At 34.3% G+C, this 23,982-nt stretch overlaps 2 protein-coding genes across 3 annotated transcripts; both read left to right on the forward strand.

Annotated features, from left to right (window-relative positions):
* LOC105162286 lies at window positions 18,452-22,040 on the forward strand. 2 transcript variants are annotated; one of them, XM_020694020.1, is made up of 4 exons: window positions 18,452-18,608; window positions 19,530-19,588; window positions 19,727-19,871; window positions 20,147-22,040. In XM_020694020.1, the coding sequence occupies exon 4, from the start codon at window positions 20,745-20,747 to the stop codon at window positions 21,690-21,692; it is 948 nt and encodes a 315-aa protein (XP_020549679.1). In that variant the 5' UTR covers window positions 18,452-18,608; window positions 19,530-19,588; window positions 19,727-19,871; window positions 20,147-20,744; the 3' UTR covers window positions 21,693-22,040. The 2 variants fall into 2 exon arrangements, with proteins under 2 accessions (XP_020549679.1, XP_020549680.1); XM_020694021.1 differs by lacking the exons at window positions 18,452-18,608; window positions 19,530-19,588 and having other exon boundaries at window positions 19,702-19,871.
* On the forward strand, window positions 22,283-23,106 carry LOC105162287. Its single transcript, XM_020694059.1, has 2 exons — window positions 22,283-22,985; window positions 23,058-23,106. Exons 1-2 carry the CDS (start codon window positions 22,390-22,392, stop codon window positions 23,059-23,061), a joined length of 600 nt encoding a protein of 199 aa, XP_020549718.1. The 5' UTR covers window positions 22,283-22,389; the 3' UTR covers window positions 23,062-23,106.

Here is a 23,982-nt window from a genome sequence, read left to right on the forward strand (position 1 = left end):
CTTTGATGCTTACGTTAGTCCCGAATTTAAAAATAGATAAATACAAAAATGAATTATGAGAGAAATTATGATAAAAGTAAAACTTCCGTATGTAAGAGCACGAAAAGTAGCAGAGTAATGGCAAGAGAGATTCTCGAGTATGGAAGAAAAAGGGAGCTTCTCTATTGAGGGGTACCTCCACTATTTATAGCGGAGTAGTTCCCCTATTTTAGGAATCTTGTTGACGGGGATCCACATAGCCAGCGAGAAAGGCAGGAGTCGTGGCTAAGGTTCCTCCTTATCCGTTTCTTAAGCAGCAAATCTTCAAATGAAGTGGGACTCCTAGTTAGTGAGAAGTTCTTTCAAGCTGAACAGTCCAACTTCTTGAGGGCACCAATCTTCATTCGAGCTAGCTTTGAGGGCTTTCGTACTGAGGTGATTTCTTGGGCCAAGCTTTGGTGTGGGAGGGCTCCCCTTTGGGCTGAGCCTAGCGGGCCTCTCCCTTGGACTAGACTAGATCATAGGGTGCCCCTCCTTGGGTCGAGTCTGTCGACCTGACAACTGACCCTTTCTTGCGCTGGCGAGCCTGTGTTTGGGCCTATGGATTGGCCCATGCCCATCAAATATAATTTTTAAATTATAAATAATTTATATATAATTATTCAAACTTAGAAAAAGAAGAATGTAATTTTTAATATTATTATTATTATGATGATGATGATGATGGTGGTGGGTGTGTGGGACGATACAACCGATGATGTGTAATTATTATTCGCAACAGCACTTTAAGTTGCCACCACACAATCACCAATGGTGAGGAGTGTGAGGCGGCAGTGCTGCTGCTGCGCTCTTGTCTGCCACCTCAACCCCCGGACCGAGGCAGGCGCGTAAATCCGTGGTCAAACCAGGGACAAAGTAGGAACAAATGAATTATCATCCCTGCTCAGTATACATTCAATCACACTGCGAAAACTGAATAATCAACATCAGCTCAGAAGAAATGAGGGGTTGGGAGAGAAAGAGAGAGAGAGAGAGGGAATGGGAGTTCTTCAAGGGTGGTTGCCCCTCCCTCTCTCTCTCTCCATTTTACCCCTATGATTTTCTTCAATTTACAAATAACCAACAGCCCTTGAAGAACAAAAATGGAACTGGATTTTGATTTTCCATGCACAACTACAACTACCACTACTACTTCTGCTCTGCTGTTTCTGCTTCATGGACTGTGACTCTGCTTCTCTGTCTATATCTATCCATCTATATATATATATATGTATGAAAATTTGGTTGGGCGGTGATGATTTCTCTTGGTTCTCTCTGAGCTGGTGAATCCAGGCACCGAGACCACCCGGCCCGTATCTTGGCGGGGCGACACGGAAGGCGTGCGCTCTTCGCCGCGCAACCGTTGGTTCTGCAGCCATGGCGTGGTCGGATTCTCCTTGCCTGTTCAGAAATTACAGATCTGAGCCTCCTTTTCTACTTTGTGTTTCCTCTTTTTTTTTTCCTTTTAAAATTTTGATGAGCTTTGGAATTTCGACTATTTATTTGGCGAATTATACTAAAAGTTGTTTATAGGATAATTTGTCCAGAATTAGTGCTGACTTTTTTTTTTGTGAGGCGCTGAAAATTCATTGATATGATAAATTTAAAATGAATTGAAATGATAAACATATTAATTGAAGAGGGGCCGAAATGAATTTTACCCAATAAAACAACTATTTGAATATAATTTTTTTTTTGTTTGGTGATTTTCTCTCATTTAGCGAAAATATATATAAAAAATATGATTTAATAAAAAATAGTGTTTTTTGTATCTCAAAATTTAATATTAATATATAATATTAAAAGAGACATTATTTGATAATGAGCAGTGATTTTTATTTTTTAAAATATAATATTAAACATACAATATTTATTTTAAATTTTTGTAAAAGCAAATTTAAATCTACACATTATTTTCAATACATATTGATTTATCTTCATTTTTTTTGTATATTTTTATAAAACATAATAAAATGTTTAAAAAATAAATCCAAACACTATGATTTATTCTTTGTTTAGTGGTGAAGGTGGTCTAATGGTTAAAATTGAAATTTGGCTGAAATTTATAAATAAGTTTAAGATTACATATTTGATGGTTGAATTACATTAGAAGGGTGAAATTATTTTAATAGTATCAAAACAAATTTACACAAGTAGTGTTGTTTTGAAAATTTTAAAGATATAGGCGACACCGAGATTGAAGTGCCGCCATTTTTATTTAAAAAAAAATTAGCAGGACCACAATTTTTTAATTTAATAAAAAAATAAATGATCAATTAAAACATTTAAGACCTAATTTATTCGTAACTTATATTTTAAAAGAAATTAAATTAAAACTGACAGCACGTGACTTAATTGAAGTAACGATATCGAGCAAAAAATTATTATTATTATTAGAATATATTTTTATAAAAAAAATAATTTTAATTTAATATAAAACACAGACAGTATATGTGTAATTTAATCTAACTTTACAAAATATTAATATAGTTTATCCATATTATTTACCATCTAAATTGATTTTTAAATTGATAAACTATTATTAATTAGAAAAGAAATAGGCACAATGCTTAGGGACAAAAATATCTAATATATATATATTTTTTATAGAAAATGGCACCATGAATTGATATCACGGTGCCATTGAATTTTTTTTTTTTTAAATAAGAAAAGGCATCACGATTCGAAATCACGGTGCCGCTATTTTGTTTATTAAAACATGACAGCACTGCGATTTTTTAGAAGTTTCAAAACAACACTACTTGTGTAATTTTTTTTAGTTGATATTACTAAAATAATTTCGCCCATCAGAAGGGCAGGTGTTTAATAGCAAATGCAATTTATTAGGGTGTTTGGTCTCTTTTTCAATAATCACTCTATTAATAAATTTTCAATAGGGTTACGATATAAGTTACGATTATAAAAATTTTCATCCCGATTCAATTATTTTTAATCTAATTATCCACTATGTTCATTTGAAGTTGTAAATTGGAATGTTATAATCACTTTTTTAATTAAATATTTTATAATTAATTATAAGGTAAAATGTAGACACTCCTAACGTATGTGGTCATTTTTATTTTATCCGTCAATTTTTTTTTTTTTACACTTTTTCATCTAATCTTTTAATTTTGTTGCACTTTGCATTTTTGGAGAATAATAGTAGAATATTTCGTTCGTGTGTGTACACCATCTAAGGGCGATTTGGAATCAATAAAGTTATAAAGGTTAAATATACAGCCCCAATGTATGTGATCATTTGTACTTTGGCTCCAACTTTTTTACAAAATAAAATAAAAAATTAAAGGAATATAGAGAAAAGTTCTAAAAAAATGGTAAAAAAAGGAGGAAATTTTCAGAAAATTTAATACTTGATTTGCAAATAAACCATTTCAAATTACAAGCCAAATATAATATTGGTACGAACCACATAATGTTTGATAGTGAGACCTACAAAAATACATGATTTTTTTCCCATGATATTTTGGTTTGATTTTTCTCTTTTTATAAAATAGTAGTGTTGTTTCATGAGTTTTTTTCATTTTGGTTATTAAAGTTCAATCTCTTCATTTGCGTCGGTGAGTTTTTCTTAGTTTCCCATCTAGGGTTTTTTCAATCTTTGTATATATTTTGTTGATTTTGTCTTTGTGTTAAAGTTTTTTTTTTTGCGACTTGAAGTTTAAAGTTTTCTTGTTTCATTTAAGGGTTTCACACATCTGATATTACAGAAAAGTCCATAATTTATCTTGTAACGTGAAGTTATTTATCTGCAAATTATGTGTCGAATTTTTTTCTCTATTTTTTGGATTTTTTCTCCATTTTTTTTTATTTTTTATTTATTTTATTTTTATTAGTAAAGTGTGTATGATTTCATACATTGGGGGTTCTCTGCTTAACCTTTACAATTTTGCTGAATTCAAAATTATCCTCTGGCGCGTGTGCACATACGGACTGAATATTTCATTATTATTCTCCAAAAAATATAAAGTACAATAAAATCAAAACATTGAGTAAAAAAATATATATAAAAAAAAGGTTGGGGAAAAAATGCATTAAACCAAATTAGACCTAAATACATTATTGGGAAAAACTACTAATTCACACTTTCTGAAAATAGACTTCTAGAGACAAGATTTATTCTAAAAATCCATCCAATAGTAAACAGTAAATATGTAATAAATTTTCAACAGGGCAAGGAGGGCAAAAAAGGAACAAAAGCAAGAAACCACCATATACAAAACCCACCTCAGAGATGCAAGAACCAAACTCATCAGCTCAGGTGAGGAGAAGAATGAGGGTTACAGTGAAAGAGAAAGAGAAAGGGGGAATTCTTAAAGGGTGGTTGCCCCCTCACTGTAAACAACCCACCCCCAATGATTTCTTCATTTCACCTCCCACAAATCAACAGCCCTTTGAAGCAGAAATGAATAGTCAATGTACTGATCAGCTGCCCTCTCTGTCTGTGTTTGTGTTTTCATTTTCCCCCAAAACAGGGGCGAGATCGCTTCGCATATGCCATGATTTCTAGTCTCTCTGTTACCTGTATAGTGTGTATTGGGGCTGTGATGATGATTCCTGATTCCTTCCTGAGCTGATGAATCGGGGCAATTAGGCCCTCCCCACCCGTATCTTGGCGGGGCGACGCGGATGGCCTCTGATCTTGAGGGGTTTTCGTTTCCCTTCGATCGGTTGGTTGCAACCGGTGGTTCGGCAGCCATGGCGGGTGGCGGCCTCTTTGCCCCTTCCAACCACAGATCTGAGCCTCATTTATCTTTCTTCCTCATTTTTGAATCTTCTTGATGCATATACAAATATTGGATCTATTTTTTTTCTTTTTTGTCTTTGCAATTTCCTAATTTTTTTCTTTGAAAAAATTGTTTTTTTTTTTTTTTTGTGGTGGGGGGGGGGGGGGTTGGTTTATCACGAATCCTTTAAAAATGGGAATAATACAATTGTAAATTAGTAAATTATTTTATATGAAAAAAAATGAACAATTTATTTTTTATGTTTTCTAAAATACAATAATTTGGTCTTTGTGTTTTTTAATAAAATAAATTACCCCTTTTAGAGTGAGTTAAATTATTTTATTTTAAAAAATATATAGGATTAAATTGTTGTTATATTTTTATAGAAGTTAATTTGTTTATATATAATATCATATAAAAGTAAATTACATTAAAATTCTTGACATTATAAATGAATTTTTTATCTCATAGTGTTTGAATTTATTTTTTTTAGTGTCTTGTTATGATTTGTGGAGATAGAGAGAGAAAAACAAAGATAAATAAGTATGTGTTGGAGATAATAAATGTTTGAATTTATTTTTAGAGATAATTTAAAATAATTTAAAATAAATATTGTATGTTTAATATTATATTTCAAGAGATAAAAGTGATTGTTCATTGTCAAATTTTCAGATTTTTTTTATATATATTTATATATATAGTAGTATATATATACTGTATGTTTGATGTTGTTTTTTTTTTTTTATAAAAATTACTGTTTGTAATTATGTTTTTTTATTTTATATATATATATGTTTGTACGTGTATATATTATTGATGTTTATAAAAATAAGCTGACTCAAAGAGACCCAACAGATGCAAAAGTAGGGCCCGGCAACGAGTCGAGTTCGAGCTCGAGCTCGACTCTGCAACTTTGAGCTCGAGCTCGACACTGTATTCTTGAGCTCAAGCTCGAACTCGAGCTCAATTTCTCGAGCTCGAGCTCGAGAACGATTTCTCGAGCCGACGAGCAATTTGCATTTGGATTTACACCACCAGAATACAATTAAAGAGCTTCAACAGATATGGAGGAGAAAGACAACCATCTGAAATTGAAATTCGCACAGACATCGGACTTTTATCTTACATATAAACTGCTACAACAGTCATGAACTTTCACCCTTTCTTCAACTTGTTTTGGTTATAGAAAATAGCACCCAAACTCAAGAAAAAGAATAATAAGATGCAACAGAGAAGAAATGGAAGCCGTACTCGTCGCCGTCCTCGTTGCCGACTTGCCGTCCTTGTTGGCTTGAATTTGGGGCTAGGGTTTTAAGAGATGGGTTTGGGGAAGAAATGAGAGAGGAGAAAGAATGGAGATAGAAAGAGAGAGGGAAAGAAAGAGAAAGAAGAAACAAGTTGTTGCCATAAATTTGGGGCTAGGGGTTTAGGAGATGGGTTTGGGGAAGAAATGAGAGAGGAAGAGAGAGGGAAAGAAAGAGAAAGAAGAAACGAGAAAAATAGAGAGAGAAAGAAATGGGTTTTGACTTTTTATTGTATTATTATTATTATTATTATTATTATTATTATCACCATTATTATTATTATTATTATTATTATTATTATTATTATTATTATTATTATTATTATTATTATTATTATTGTTATTATTATTATTATTATTATTATTATTATTATTATTATTATTATTATTATTATTATTATTGTTATTATTATTTTAAATCATGCGATAGAATCATAAAATTTTTATATAGATATAATTGAAATTAATATATGTCCACAATCTGTAAAATTTATATATTTATAAATATTAGTATAACATTATTATAACTATCATCTTACATTGTTGAACAACATGGGTTAATCGGACCATCAAAATTCAGATCAGACCGTTAGATATGATTAAACTTACAGAAAAATACGTTTCGTAAAGTTTTAGACTTATTAGATATACGGATGTCGAGATATCGTACTCGAAACATAAGAGTAATCATTCAAGACGGTGTATCGTTGAATCAGACCATTGATTTAAATCATACCGTCTGATATGATCTAATGGACACAGTCTCGTATATATTTAAATTTCTATCGCGTGCCCGAATTTTAAGATACCATAATTATTGATTAAATTTTTTAATCTCATTATATATAATAAAATAATAATTAGAATTGTTCAACCATCATCATCATCATCGTCATTATTATTATTAGAAGATTAATTCATAGGAATTACTAAATTTTGACATAAATTTATAAATAATAAAATATCATAAGTGAATTACTTGTCAATTTAAAAAATGTATAACATAATACAAATATATATTAAAATATAACATAAAGATATGATAATAATTATAATTATAAAAAATATTATAGTTTACTAAGTTGTTGATTAAATTTATTTTTATATAAAGATTAAATGTATAAATAAAAGTACCATAATTTATTATTATCCAAACTAAAATATATGATATTGATTAATAATTATAATATATGGTCAATTCAGATTATAAAATTGATCAAATATTAAATATAAAATTAAATATATAAAAATTCAAAAATAAAAAAATATATAAAAAAAATAAAAAATAGAGCTGGCGAACACCTAGATCTGAGCTCGAGCTCAAAGTCGAGCCGGCTCGACTCATCTGCCACCCCTATGCAAAAAGAAGAAAGAAATGAGAGGCCTGTAATATCTTAGGAGATCCAAGTCATGAGAGGTCTAAAAACACTTGATAGGCGGCCTTAGGGGGTGTCCCCCAGAAGATAGATTGGCAAAAGGAGGAGGCTGAAGGCATCCCCTCTATTCGGACTATGATTAAAGTCCGATAAATATTCGACCCAAAAGGCCACACACGTGGTAGCCCACTTTCCTATGTGGCATCTTGTCAACAACCATATTGGACCACATCAGCCCTAGCAAGATGCCCCTGGCGGTTGAGACCCCTCATAGGTGAAGGGTCTCCGAAGACAAATTAAGTAAGGAAAGATTTTTTAATAACTAGGATTCCGTGACGACTAGGATTCCTTATAGATGAGATAGGTACCCTCAAAACCCTGGACTCCTTGGCAGCTTGGACCCCCTACCAATTAGGAATCCTTACTAATGAAGAGTCTTTCCAATTCGAAGATAAACATTCAACAACAATATTAATAGAAGATAAGAATAAATTATGATTTATCCAAATGGCTTTCATCCACCTTTTTCGAAAATGGAGGAAACGTGCAGAGCCCTATCGGAAGAAAGCATCTCCCAATAAATACATGTTTACTTGTCATACTGAAGGCACTTTCGGAGACTTTCTTGACACCTTTCTCACTCTTTGGACACCCTATCACGTCCCTCACATCCTTTTGTTCTCTAAATCATCTCTCTGACTCTTTAATATTCTCTAAGCACTTTACGAACACATTTTCATGTCTTCTTGCACTTTTTATTGATTTTATTCATCATATGTCAATTTCAATTATATTTATTTACTTTTTAGCTTTGTTCCATCTCAAACCAATACTAATTTGGACGTCGGAGTGCCAACGTCTTTTTTGCAGGTGCTCCATTCAGGATTTACATTCGCTTTAGCCTAAGTTTGGAGCTTAGTCCATATCCATTGAATCCGTGTATTTTTTGAACGCATCATATATATGTAATATTATAATTCAGGATCAAAAAGATATTTTGAATAATTTAATATACCGATTAAGATGGTGTTCCTCCTCAAAACATTTTTAAAATGTTTGAGCTCTAATTAAAATATTTCTTAAAGAACATATAAAATATTGAAATAAGATGTTTTAAATCTAGATTTTTTTCAAAAAAAAATAATTTTATTTAATTTTTCTCAAAATATTTTATAAATTCTATAAAATTAATATATCATAAAATAAAAATATCCCTATTCATAGTCTTTCTCTCTTTCTTTCTCTCACAAGCATAGTCTCTCTCTCACGCACATACAGTCTCTCCAGGATTTTACAAAAAAATATTGCTATTTAATTTTTCTTTCATTCAAAAATAAAAATTCGTTATTTATTATTAAATTATTATAGTAAAAAAAGATATTTTTTTTATATTGCTATTATATATACAGTAAAATTATAAATTCAAGACATTATAAATTAAGAATAGTTATTGCATTAATAAAAAAAAACTACCAATTAAATAATTATATTAATATTCAACTGACATGAATTTACGTATATCTTACTTATATTAAAAATTTTAGGTAATAATTCGTTATTCTTTTTATAAAAATATTATTTATTAAATTTTTATTTAGAGCTAAACTAATGTATATTGTTTAAAAGTATTTGAAAAATATTTAAATACAAAATATATCTAGAAATAACAATTATTTGATTCTAACGGTATTATATTTTTTTTTTGTCATTTTATTAATAAAAAACCTTATTATGTGAATTATCCTAATATTTTATAAGCTGTAAAAACATCTTATGAGCTTTAATATCTCATTTTATTCAATCGGACTTATTTTAGAAATAAGATATGATTTCTTATAATTATTACAATATTTTATAAGATATCGAAATTTATAAAATATTTTAAAAAAATTAGCCAAACGCCTTCTAAATATTGAGTGAACGCTATTATTAGGATAATATTTTTTTAAATAATAAAATATATTTATAATTGTATTTAATTTATTATATGTTCGACGTAATTTATTTATTATTTTCTTAAAGTTGGTTGATTTTATTACGTGTTATATCGTGAAACATTTATTAAATTGGACAAAAGTGAAAAAATTGAAAAGTTCAAGGACCTGGTTACAAAAAACAACCGAAATTACCATAATATCCTCAGTTCTTGAGAAAAAGCAGTCAAAAGCGAGGGCAAGAAGAGAACACAAAGTCCAATATAAATAGCAGCGTTGAAAGGGCAGATGAAGGCAAAAGAGCTCAGAAGAAGAATGAGGGGGAGAGGGATGATTTGGGAATTCTTCAAGGGTTGTTGCCCCTCTCTCTCACCCTGTGATTTCTCTCCATTCAATCAAAAACCCTAACAACCCTTTTCTGATTGATTGTATGTATATATCTATATATACATATACATATATATATATACCATTTCGCATACATACCTCCATACACACACAAGAAAAAGAGAGAGAGAGAGACAGACGGCGACATCGTTTTCTGGTATTGATTCAGTGTTGTGGGGCTGTGATGATGTTTCTAGATTCTTCTGAGCTTTCTTTGATCTGGGCAATGAGAAAACCCGGCCCGTATCTTGGTGGGGCGACCCGGATGGCGTTCGAGATCTGAGGCGCTGTTTTGCTCTCTGTCTCGCCCGCAACCGGTGGGTTTCGCAGCCATGGCGCGGCGGCGTTTCTCTTGTTCGGCCTTACACAGATCTGAGCCTCATTTTTATTTTTATTTATTTTATTTTTACATCGGGAAAATATACTATTTTCTGCAATTTTTTTGAATATTTTCTTTTTTTTTTAAAGAAAAACTTTTTGTCAGATTTGTTACTTAACAACGATTATTAACTCAAATGGTGGCTGCTGACGATAATTGCATTTCCAGAAATTTGTTAGAGATTTCAAATTTAATAATTCAAATGAATTTGAGGTATAATACAGGAAATATAAATAGATGTAAGGAATATGGTAATAATTATATATTAAATATTATCTTTTACACAGATTAAGATTATGGTACGGAAATTTAAAATATAAGTATTTATTGGGATAGTTACAGTTTTGGTTTTCATTTAGTGCCAATTGATTTGTTTTTTAGTTTCTAAACATATCGAATATTTATTTATATTTTTAATTTTTAGGTTTAAGTAACGATTAATTTGTCCTTTTAAAGAAAATATATAATTCAATTATTTTTTCTTTTCAATATTCAAATTAGATCCAACATGCTTTTCAAAATAAAATTGAGTTTTCATAAATTCATACAACATGTGATTGTTTTGCTCTCAGTATTCTAAGTCTTTGATTTTACGGACTTTTTTCAATCACACTATTGCAACAAATGGTTCGCAGATAATTGTCTCTTCCAACCATATATACCTTTTTTTGACATCTTGTGATTAGGGTATTCTAAGTTTTTGATTTTACGAATTTTCTCCAATCATACTATTCCTCAAGGACTTGGAATATTCAGAAATAAGGATTTCAAAGAAAAGTATGAACTTATGGAGGTTTAATTTTATTTTTGAAAGCATGTTGAGTCTGATCATGAGCATAAAAAATATATAGTTGGACTATATGTATTTGAACGGACAAAATAGTCAGTAGTTAGGCTTAAGAATCAAAATTGCTAATAAGTTGAAGGAATAAAATAAAAATATAAAATATTAAGGGACTGAAAATGAATTAATGATAATGTATGAAGACTAAAACTATAATTATCCCATACTTATTAAAATTTGTTATGCATTAATCTTTTTATTATCTGAATCTGTTATTGTTTTCTGATAAGTGAAAATAAAAAAGAATAATTGGAAGTAAGAAATAATTAAGAGATTGAATAAAAGAAAATCTTAGATAAGAAAAGTGAGATGAGGAGGGAGGGCAAAGATGATAGGTATGGAGCAAGGAGTGTAAAAGCGATGAGTAACATTACCACACAAACGAGATAGTTCAGGAACAGAGCTGAGACATTATGCAACACAGATAAGAATCACTAGCATCAAGCCAGACCAAGGGATATCCTCTACTTCTGGTTAGTCAGATGTGCTTCTTGTTATAGCAATCCCAATTTCATTTTGCTGCGGTATTTCTTCAGAAATGAGATGGACTCTGTAACCACGCGAAGAGGGTCCTTTACCACACCTTCCCATCTGCAGCTTGTTTTGGTTTTGCCAAAGGGCCCAACAAATTACAAGAAGCCTCGCTGCTGCATCCTTTTCTAGTTGTTGAACCATTTGGGATATCCATATTGCTATTCCCTCTGTCCAAGAGTTAACTAATCGCCAAGGTATGTGGGATAATGCCTAAACCATTCTTGGGAAGGGGCAGTCCAGCAAGATATGGTGCAGCTTCTCCCGTTCTGCCTCACAAATAATGGATTGAGTCTCCATATTGCTGTTCTTCTTTGCTAAGTTGATCATTTGCTGGGACCGCATCTTAGCAAAACCTCCAAGTTTGAACTCGGACTTGTGGGATATTTGCAAAGTCATAGGTATTTCAAAAAACGTTCACGCCCCTCAGCCAGATGAGGGAAGCACCATGAAGAAGAAGCCTCTGGTGGGGCGGCTAATTGTGAACTGTATGCGCTACTCACTGAAATGAACCTTGTCTGTCCGGCGTCCACCACAATCTTTGTCCTCCTGGCTGAACCGGATCAGCACGCTCCTTGCACCCTAACATCAAAACTCCTCTTGCCGCTAATACTCCTCCACGTGATCGATGGGCGGGAACCTACCGTTGCTTCCCAGAAGGATGAGTGAGGGAAGTAACGTGCCTTTAATATCTGACTAAGTAATGAGTCCGGGTTCGTAATCAGTCGCCATCCTTATTTTGCTAACAAGGTCAGATTGAAAGCGCCCAAGTCACGAAATCCTAATCCACCTTCTACTAGGGGATGACACATTTTTTTCAGGCGACCCAATGCACTTTTTTATCCCCTTTATTGTGCCACTAAAAATCCTTCATTGCTTTCTCTAGTTCCTTCAACAGGTTATCCGATAATTTGAAGACATAGCATATGTTGGCAGCTCTTGGAGTACCAATTTTATGAGAACCCCCTTCCCCGCCTGTGACAGAAGTCCACTACTCCAACCCGAAATACAATTCCATGACCGATCTCGAATGTTCCTCAACAACACCTGTTTTGACCGATCTGCCACTGTTGGGAGTCCTAGGTAGCAATCATGAGCTCCCACCAAACTAACCCCCAATCGATTGGCTAATCGACGCTTAACTACTTCTTGAAATCCCCCACTTACGACCATGCTTGATTTAGAAAAGTTCACCTCTTGCCTGGATGCCCTGGCGTACAAATTTAGAATTCTCTATACTTCTTCAATTTATCCCTCCGTAAAGTGTGTCATAAGCAAACAACATATGCTGTCTGACTAATCCTCATGCCTCGTAATGAACCCCTCCTCTCCGCCTCCTTAATGAGTCCTATGAAGGCCTCTATGCAAAAAATAGAGAGATACGGAGACACAACAGATCTTCTTGACGGATACTACATTCCGGTCTAAAATTTCAAACTGATTACCATTTAGGGTTAGCGAATATGAGATAGAAGTAAAAAATAGCATGATAATATCAACGACGCTCCTCTCAAAGCCTAGTCTAAGAAGAACACGTCTAAGAAAAGATCATTCCACCCCATCATAAGCTTTGATCATATCCATTTTAAGTACGGCATAGACTGATATAGACCTAGATGATGTCCTAAGAAAGTGGTTAAGCTCGAAAGCAAGTAAGACATTGTCTGTGATAAGATGATTAGGAATGAAAGCAGATTGTGTAAGAGAGACGATATCATTCATCATTCCTTTTAAAGGATTGGCTAGACATTTAGATGCAACCTTAACCACTACATTGCATAGACTGATAGGGCGTAACTTTCGAATTGCTAACTTCAGGAATCAGAACAATGTGAGTGTAATTCAACTTGTATAATAAAGAGTGGTTATTCAGAATCCTAGGCACTGAATTAGAAACATTCTCATCTACTATATTAAAAAATTTTTGGAAAAAAAGAGGGGACATACCATCTGATCCAGGAGATTTGAGAGGAGACATACTAAAAACGATTTGCTTGACCTCGTCTGCCGTGAATGGTTGAGTTAATTGGGTGTTCATCTCTGGGGTTACTCATCAGGGGATTGTTACCACCACCTGGTCAATGCTTCCTTCCGACGGCCGACGAGATGCAAAGATCGATCTTAAATGTTGAAGTAGGATATCTTGGATATTTTCCTCTTTCTCTTGCCAAACACCGCTACTATCCTTAAGGCGAGAGATGGTGTTATGTTGTTTTTAGGCTGAAGCTCTAGCATGAATATATCATGTATTACCATCTCCATTTGCTAACCAATACTCTTTACTCTGCTATTGCCACTTAAGCATCTCCCAAGCCTCAATCACCATTATGTGGGACCGAATGTTTTGTAGTTCCCTATTAGTTTCCTCACTTAAATTGCTAGCTTCAAACTGGTCTCTCCTCCAACCTCTGCACCTCCTTTTTAGGGAGTGCGAATTCGATTTTGTTCCACCTAAGCAAGCCCTTTTTGCACAATTGAATCTTTTCCCATAATATTTCATGAGCATCCCCTGCCACTGCTTCACTCCAGGAATCTTCAATTACCCGTCGACATCCCTCCAACTGAAGCCATCTAGCATCAAAACAAAACTGCAATGAGCGGATTCTTGATCTCTCAATTTCGATCCCTTAAGATCTATCAAGACCATTTGATGATCGAATTGACAGGTTGGAATATGCGACACTTTGTAGTTTGGGAATTTACTAATCCGGGCTGGATTAGCACAAGCCCTATCAAGTCTTGTTGACACCGTCTCCAGGGCTTGTCTCCTATTATACTACGTGAAGTTTGAACTCGAGCACCCAAGATCACTCAATCCACAATACTCCATTGCTTGTCTGAAGTTTGTTATTTGCCAAAATGTCCGTGATACCCCGATTTTTTCATGTTGGAACAAGATCTCATTATAATCCATTGCGCATAACCACGGGGCATCCCTCTGTCTACTCAACATTCTCAAGATATCCCACCTTTGTTTGCGCTGGGATGATTCTGCATCTCCATAAAAACTAGTGAAACACCATTCAGCTCCACAGTCTATAGAAAAGACCTCCACGTCAATATGAAATCACGAAAAGGACCGGAACTGTACTGATATATCCTTATGCCATAACAATACCACACCCCCCGCCCCCGGCCGCAACACACAAACTATACATATCTAGCCGCTGTTTCACCAATTCGAACCGACGATGTCGACATTTGGTTTCAAATAGGAACACCATCGTAGGACTCTTGTCGCGGAGAATTTCCCTGAGTTTTCGAACCGTCAAGGTTGGCCCAATCCCTCGACAGTTCCAAGCTAAGACATTCAAGTAGCCCCCGCTGTTTTAGAATAAACCCGCACGACATTGTAATAATTTGACTCAAACATTGAGTGAACTTCATTAGTGTGGGATTGAATCTCAGTAGACTTATCCGATACGAGAAGAGGGCGTTTTGCAACAGGGTCACAATCCATGAGTCTTGCTTTACGTTTCAGTCTTCCTCTTATTTGACGGTTAGAGACCTCCCTTTTTCCCCTTCCTCGACCCCCACGCTTACCTGTTACCCCTTTGACAAATTGAACCGAAATTGCAACCCACCTCTCAGCCTCAGAACAAGTGGAAAAAGATGAACTCGGATACGGAGATGAAACCGTGGATGACCCTCTCTAAGTATGTGTCGCTTCTTCTTGTTCTCCTTCGTCATCTGCAGATGTGAGAGAAGCATATTCTAAATTCTTGATAGAAGGATCTTGTTCTTTACATTACTAAGAGGACCCCTTTCCTGATATCAAATCTGTTCCTCCTCCATGGATCGGGTTGTGGATGCGTATGGATTATGGGTTTGGGTTGATGGGTGTATTGCCTCTCAACTTTTGTGTTGGTGGGCTACACTCGACTTGTGGACCTGGTTTTTTGATTGGGCTAGTGGATGATTTGGATTGTCAATGGCGTGGTGCATGGGTTCACCGATTGGGTGGTGATGGGTTAGATTGGTTGTATGGGCTATTAAGTGAGTTGGGCCACAGGTTATGTGGGGATGGGTTAGGCTAGTAATATGGGATGGGTTAATAGGTTGGTTTAGTGGGCTTCGAACAAAGGTTGCTGGATTGTTCTCAACAAGTGGATTAGGATTGTTACGGCTGGTTGCCATTGATGCTATGCTGTGCCATATTAGTTTGTGTAATTTGGATTAAAGGAAGTTCGTTGGTAGGCAATAGTTGATAGTTGGAATGTTCTTTTCTAGGCTTCCTTGGCTTATAGAATCAGCTATATTAGAACCCACGTCTCCTCCAAGATGCCCACGATCTCTCTCCACTAGCCTTATCTCCTCCAAATTTGCTGCCGCACCATAACTGTTCTCTCGCTGCAGTTCCGCCACGTTGGTTCCACCTCCCTGACTATCAACCGGATTTTTCAGATAGTCAAAGTTCCGGGGCCTCGTCTGTTAGTAGTAGAACCCCATGGTCCACTAAACCTACCAATGGTTCAATCCAAGACCGTTCTTCTTACTGCCTGCTTTGTCATTGTAAACAATATTCCAACAGAACGTGATTCTCTTAGCCATGAACCATATCGTAGCTCATCTTCAACCTCTGCTGCTTGAGTATCCAAAAACTTTGGGCATTCTCTCAAAATGTGTCCCAGAACCTCTCAACCATAGCAAAAATTTGGTAATCTTTCATAGGTGAATCGTACACCAACTCCGATGCGGAGTTCGCAGTTTCAATATTCATTTCAGTGGTAGATGAACGTGCAATGCTACTCGAATACGTATAGTCGCTCCCCACATTTGAGAAGAATCCACATCCATATATCGCCCTACCGGTTAGTTTAGTCACCTCTTGCATCATCATCCAAATAGGTAGATCATAGACATGAATGTAGAACGAACACCAATTCAAGTCAACTATAGCCCGATTATCTCCCTAATTTCGCTCAAAATCACTAGGTTCCTATCAAACGTCCACGGACAACCCCATAGCGGCCTATCACGATATACTATATGATGAAATTGAATGAGGAAACGACGATCCCCTAGCAGCTGAAGTTCCCTACCCCTTACAGGTCGAATAAGCGCCATTAGCATATTCTTGAGTACATCGTACTGAAAAGCCTTTGGTGTAAGGAGGCGTCCAACCACCAAAAGACCCCACAACTCAAGCGGTTCTGCCCAAACAAATAAGATAACTTGTACCCCCTCCTCCTCATCCTCCGTCAACACTAGAGATCGACCCAAGCATATTACGTTCGGATCCATTGGTATGCAAGTATGTCGCGAAGCAGTCAGCGCATCGAACCCCAAGTATGAACCCCCACACCACTGCTACCCACCTACACGAGTAAGGCCAGAAAGCACACAAGAAAGCCAGAAAATGAAGATGAGGGAACAAAACAACAGAAAAAGAAGTTAGACTATCTACAAGACCACCAAGAAAAAAACAATTATAAGACACTCAGGAGGAAAAGCACCAAACCAAGATAAGTAAACGATAATCTAAAAGACTCAAACCAGTAAACTGCCATTCAAATATCACAAAGCTCATGATAATGGGAATTCAAACCTTAGACGAAAACAAAGTTCACCGAAGGGACGAAATCAAGGGAAGTAAAAAAACGAAAGAAAACTTCTCATGCGAGAAACCACTCTTGTTATGTGAGATACCATTCAATTTTTGTTAACTTGTTGCCTGATTTATCCTAAGTTCATTTTTAAATATATGTTTGGTATAAATTAATATTAAGAACAGTTATTTTCATATGCCTATTTTTGTGAATACGGGATTAGTCGTTTTTTATCTTTAATTTCATGATTTAGCTATTCTCATTCAATTGAAATACATTATTTTTATATATTGCTAAATAATATTTAAAAAAATTACATTTATAAGATTTAATAGTCACCAATATCATATGTTATTTTAAATGTATTGGAAATAAAAAGTATCAGTAATAAAACATTGAAATGTGTGTTATAAGCATATAATATGAAAAATAGTTTAAATTTTTAAATATTTTATTTTATTAAATATTATATAAAGATAGTTACATACTTATATTTATTTTAAGAAATATTTACTAGACGTACAAAATATTATAATATCTTTTTTATATTTTCAATAAGTACGATATTTTTTGGTAAATAATAACTATGTATTGGATATTTAATACATGGTTGAGAATATTAATATATATTGTAAATTTATAATTAATTTAATATTTTATAATAATAGTTTTTATGTAGCAAAACTTGTGTATGTTTTTCTTTTTAAATTTTATTATTATTCATCAAATATATAAACAAGTGATTGGAAAGTTTATTTAATTTCTTTTCTTATTGCTTCATTATACCAAATATAAGAATAAAATATTAAAATAAATCAATTGCTATCTTTATTTCATTACTAAATTCATTCCATTCCCATCAAAATTCACTCATGCGTACAAATCTCGCCCTAATAATTTAATGAAAGATAAGAAAATTAATTTAATATTATCATTTTAAATAGGGAAAATTCTGTTGATGTATTAAAAACACACCAAACAAACATTAATACAGAATCTAGATAAGCACAAAGAGTGTTTGTATATCTAAGATTATCTTAGTAAATATGATTAGCAATTAATGATTATAATTTTATTATTAATTACTTTGTTGGAGGAATAAGCAACTTTATAAAAAAATAATAAAGAAATTTAGTGAGAAAAAAAATAAATAAACCAATATATATATATAGGGTTGAAAGCAAAATACCCCTGTGTTATTGATAAAGAGCAAATTACCCCCTTGTGTTAAAAAAAAATACAAAATATATCCCTGTCAATTAAATACTGTAGCACACTGTCTCCCTACATGAATTAAACGTTGGTAAGAAGGGTGAAAGACGAAAATACCCCTCCTTATATTTGAAAATACTGACTTTAGTCAAACCTAGGGTTTTCATATTTTTGTTTCTGGCAAGAGAGAAAGAGGGACGAAAGAGGTGTGAGAGGCGACTGAGAGGCAACTAAATCCACTCAAATCCTTGAAAATCCACCACCACCGCCGGCGAAATCCATTCGAACGTCGTTGCCCGCGACTGCAACAGCGATTTTCGCTATCTCGAGGTAAGATTTTCTCTATTTCAAGCTCCGATTTTCGCCGGAAAACAGTTTCCCTTTCCCTTCGCCAAACGCCGTCGCTCAAAAAATAATCCCGGTAATCTATGTCCTTTTTTCTGAATACTTTTGTCGCAATTTCCAGCGTGGTACGACCGGATTTTGGAGTAAGAAGCCGGACTCCTTTGCCTTTTATTTTAAAATAAGACTTTGAATGACTAGAAAAGTGCTTAGTGCTGGGGAAAATAAGGAAAACAACGTAGAAAAAGAGAAGCTTGCAGGAGCATAGAACTACCTGTAACCCAAAAGATAAAAAAGAACTACTCTATCCATAGATTTGAGGCTTTCACGGGTTATCAACTGTTTGCTCATCTATTTAGACAAAACCCAAATTAAATTGCATTATCAATTCTGTTCTTTTAATTAGCTTCAATGTTTAAGCTCTTAGAAAGCCTCAAACTCTTTTAAAAAGCACCCTCTTTTTTCGAGAAAATCATCTACTCTAACTGATGTTAACAGATGAGCATTTTGCTGCAATTATGGATGTGGATGTGTATATTGCTGTAATTATGCAATATTTTGCTGCTAAACTGTGTGAAATTCGCAGCAGAATGTAGAGAGAAAGTCATTTGGAAAGAATTAAGAGAAAGAAGCTCTGTAATTGCAGCAGACGTGTCTAGCTTTCTGTTCTTGTTATTAACGAAGAAGAAGGTGTACAGTATATATAGGCTTAGCCACAACTAACTGAAGCTAACTCTAAAATGCTATACACTAATAAAAGCGTGAGAATGACTATAAGGAAAAGCAACTTCTAATTACAGAAAACAAATAAAATAAAACGCCCTTTCACTAATAAAGGTGTTATTCCTGTAAAGCACGATTTCTTCATCTCTATCATTATAAAGCTGATCTTGAGCTTTCTTCCCGCAGAATAGCATTCAACCTCCAAGAAACAGCAGCTGAAACTTGCAATTTATATTCTTTTAAAGGTATGGATGTGTATTCTAATTGCTAATACTAAAATAATGAACCATCATAGCTTGATACCAACATTTGATATCATATTTTATTGTTTATCATAAATATTTTATACAATAACGGCTGGTCCCTTTTACTTTATCTCGCAGTTCACAGTCTAGAGCGGATCTGCTGACACTTGGTTTGGCTGTGACCAATATTTTGAATGGTCTTGTGTGGGTCTCAATTCGGCCAAAATCTATTTCTGTGGTGAGGGGAAAAGCTGACAATGCATCTGATTTGGAAGCAGTTAAGGTAGGCATTTCTGCCTATACTGTTTTTTTTTTTTTATTTCATTTTGTGGTCCCAAATGTGTTGGGACTATTTTTTTAGTCAATATATACTTTGATTAAATAATGTTATGCTTTTATTGTTATGTACATGAAAAGCACCCTGTGTCAGGGTTTTGCTTCTTGCTGAAGCATTATTGAATGTTTTTTATTGTTGGGAAGTTACTGTGCTTTTATTGTTATGGTTTTGTTTCTTGCTGAAGCATTATTTTTTTTGTGATTTGTTTTATTTATGTGCAGATGTTTCAAATACATGACATAAATTTTTGGTGGGGTGAAAAATTTGTAAAACATCCTAAACTTAGTTATGTAGGAGGGCACAAGAAAGTATTTGAGAAATTGGATTTGGATTATTTTGGGTTTATATGAATTAGGAGAAATGTATGAACAGTGCAGGGGGAAAAAGTCAGTGCTTAAATTTTATTATAAAGATCCCACTCTACCATTAGAATGGGGCATAAGACAAATTAAAGAAGAATGCCCTGATATTTGTTTGGTTGACCTACAAAATTATCATAAAAACTTGGATGTTCCAGTAAATATTTATGTAGAGGAAGAGGATGTTGAACCTATTCTAGTCGTAGATAGCCAAGGTAATCCAGTTGAAAAGGAGCAGGAAGAAGAAATTAGATGCTTGTAAGATGGAATAGATTTTGATGAATTGGATGGGGATGAGAGTGAGAGTGAGGGTGATGGGAGAAAGGACTGTGAGGGGCAGGGGGTGGGAGGGAATGAGTGTGAGGGTGATGGGAGGAAGGACTGTGAGGGGCAGGGTATAGAGGGTCAGGGATTGGATGGGGTTGAGATTGAGAGTGTTGACTGTGAGGGGCAAGGGGGTATGGCATTGGGGGATGATGTTCCAATAACTGAAAATGAACCAAATCTCATTGATGTTCCAATAACTAAAAATGTTGAAATTCCAGTTCAAAACAATTCTAAAAAAATGACTGAAAAGGGAAAAAGAAAAATGTATGAAAGATTTTTGAATGAGTCCTCATCGGAATTTGACGATTCATCTGATGAGGATTATGTGCAAGGTAGTGAGGGGAGTGATAGTGAGGCCCCTAGTGTGGTTTTAGAAGATATTGAATGTGAATCTGATGATGATATTTTTCTGTCAAAAAATCCAACAAAAAAAGACTTGATGAAAAAATTGAAAAGAGTGATGCATGACAAAAATAGAAAAAAATTGCCTGAAAGAGTTGAAACTGAAGTTAGAGAAAATGAATGGGCTAGTGATGATGGAAATGAGGATGATTTGGTTAGCTTAGAAGGTAGTGATGATAATGAAAATGAAAAGCACCCTATTTTTAAAGAATCTGATTCAATGAAAAATGTAAATCTGGTAGTCGGGATGAAATTCCAAAATGCTGCACAGTTTAGGGTGGCTCTGAGGGATTGGTGCATACAGAATGGGGTAGATATTGAATTTTTAAGAAATGAAGCTGCAAGAGTGACTGCAAAATGTAAAGTGGAGGGTTGTGAATGGAGGATCCATGCCTCACCAATACAAGGTGGACCTACATTTCAAATTAAATCAATGAAGGACAAGCATACATGTGCAAGAACATATGAAAATAGGCTTGCCAATGCATCTTATCTTGCAAAAAGAATTGAAAATGCAATAAGAGATAATCCAACAATTCCTATTCAACAATTGAAAAATAGAATTCGATCAAAATGCAATGTGGATGTGAGTAGATTTAAGGTGATGAGAGCCAAAAAAGAAGCTTTACAGAGAATCAAGGGGGATGATGCAATACGAATTGTTGTGGGATTACTGTGAAACTGTCAGAAATTGTAATCCAGGGTCTAAGCTCATACTTAAAAAACTGAAAAATTCTGATCCCCTAGTTTTTGAAACACATGTATGAAAATTTCAAAGTGAAATTCAAATCTGTTGAACTGAAAGAATACTTTTGGAGGGCAGCCTCAACTGCAAACAGAAGGGAATTTGAAGGTTTTATGAAAAAAATTGAAGAACTTGATCCAAAGATAAAAGTTGATGTGGAAACAGCTTCTGAATGGCTAAGAAAGATAAATCCACAACATTGGGCAAGATCACATTTTCCAGTTCATAGCAAATGTGATATTTTGGTGAATAACTTGTGCGAAAGCTTTAATAATTACATACTTGAGGCAAGGGACAAACCAATTATAAGGTATGTTTGATGCATTAGAACAAAATTGATGTCTAGGTTGCAATTGAAAAGAGAGGGAATGGAGAAGTATGGAGGATCAATTTGCCCTAATATCCTAAAGAAGATAAACAAGCAACGACATGCTGCAAGAAATTATTTCATTAGGTGGTGTGGTGGGGGAGAGTATGAAATTGACCACTTCTTGAACAAGTATGTGGTTGACTTAGACATTGGGCAAGATCACATTTTCCAGTTCATAGCAAATGTGATATTTTGGTGAATAACTTGTGCGAAAGCTTTAATAATTACATACTTGAGGCAATAGACAAACCAATTATAAGTATGTTTGAGTGCATTAGAACAAAATTGATGTCTAGGTTGCAATTGAAAAGAGAGGGAATGGAGAAGTATGGAGGATCAATTTGCCCTAATATCCTAAAGAAGATAAACAAGCAACGACATGCTGCAAGAAATTATTTCATTAGGTGGTGTGGTGGGGGAGAGTATGAAATTGACCACTTCTTGAACAAGTATGTGGTTGACTTAGAGAAGAAAACATGCAGTTGTGGCATGTTTCAATTGACAGGATACCCATGTTGTCATGCTTGTTCAACAATTGTTTCAAAAAGGGCTAGAATGGATGATTATGTGGATGATTTTTATAATAAGACAGTTTACCTCAAAGTGTATAATGACATGATACATGCTGTCCCTAGAGCACAAGATTACATAAAAACTAGTTTTCAGCCCTTTAAATCTCCTAAGATTAAAAAGAAAAGGGGCAGACCTAAGAAACTGAGGAGAAAGGGCCCTAATGAGCTGCAGTCAAACACATCAACGCGAAAAGTATTGACGCATACCTGCAGTAAATGCCTTCAAATAGGCCACAACAAGGGCAGCTGCAAGAATGAAATAATCCAAAGTCGAAGTTTTTCAAGGTTTGTGTCAGTTTTTTAATATGTCATATAATAATTTATTTTGTTATGTAACAAAATTAATTTTTTTTGCAGGTAAATGTTGCTGTTCCAGAAGAAATTCCACATGGATCACCCCCCCCCCCCCCTTTAAGTCAGGAGCAACCAAGTAAAAAGGTAACATCAAGCATGCTCTATGAATTATGCTCTTTCTGTTTTATCTCTTCATTTTTTTTAAACTTATTTTTTTATCACAATTTGCAGGCTACATCAAAAGGAAAAAGAAAAAGCAGCAATGTAGTACAACCACCTGCACCTGCACCAGACTTTGCAATCCAGGTATGTTCTTCTTTATTAAAATACTTTTAAACCAACTTAGTTGCAACTGCAAGAATGAAATACATCGAAAGTCGAAATTTTTCAAGGTTTGTGTCAGTTTTTTAATATGTCATATAATCTGTTATGTAACAAAATTAATTATTTTGCAGGCAAATGTTGCTGTTGCAGAAGAAATCCCACATGGATCTCAAGCCTCCCCCCCCCCCACTTTAAGACAGGAGCAACCAAGTAAAAAGGTAACATCAAGCATGTTCAATGAATTATGCTCTTTCTGTTTTATCCCTTCATCGTTTTTCTTAAACTCATTTTTTATCACAATTTGCAGGCTACATCAAAAGGAAAGAGAAAAAACAGCAATATAGTACAACCACCTGCACCTGCACCAGACTTTGCAACCCAGGTATGTTCTTCTTTATTAAAATACTTTTAAACCAACCCAACTGTAGCAAATATTTTCTAAATTCAAATTTAATGCAGCAGCAGGTAGGCTATCAAGGCCCTAGAAATGCATCCTTGTTGGGGAATGATACTCCAGTAGCTTCTTCAATACCTGCAACTAGGAGATATAACAAGAGGCCAACTATTTCACAAGTTTTGGACAAGATGAAAGAGAGACAAAAGAGAAGACAACAAGAGTAGTTTAGACTGCATCTTCATCTTGTAAATGACCTTTTTTTTTTTT

This window comes from Sesamum indicum, linkage group LG5 (assembly GCF_000512975.1).
Source record: "Sesamum indicum cultivar Zhongzhi No. 13 linkage group LG5, S_indicum_v1.0, whole genome shotgun sequence".
Classification (NCBI taxonomy): Eukaryota; Viridiplantae; Streptophyta; class Magnoliopsida; order Lamiales; family Pedaliaceae; genus Sesamum; species Sesamum indicum.

Coding starts and splice junctions, on each gene's coding strand:
- LOC105162286 (XM_020694020.1), top strand. CDS start 20,745: ATGGCATTGGGGGATGATGTTCCAATAACTGAAAATGAACCAAATCTC.
- LOC105162287 (XM_020694059.1), top strand. CDS start 22,390: ATGTTTGAGTGCATTAGAACAAAATTGATGTCTAGGTTGCAATTGAAA.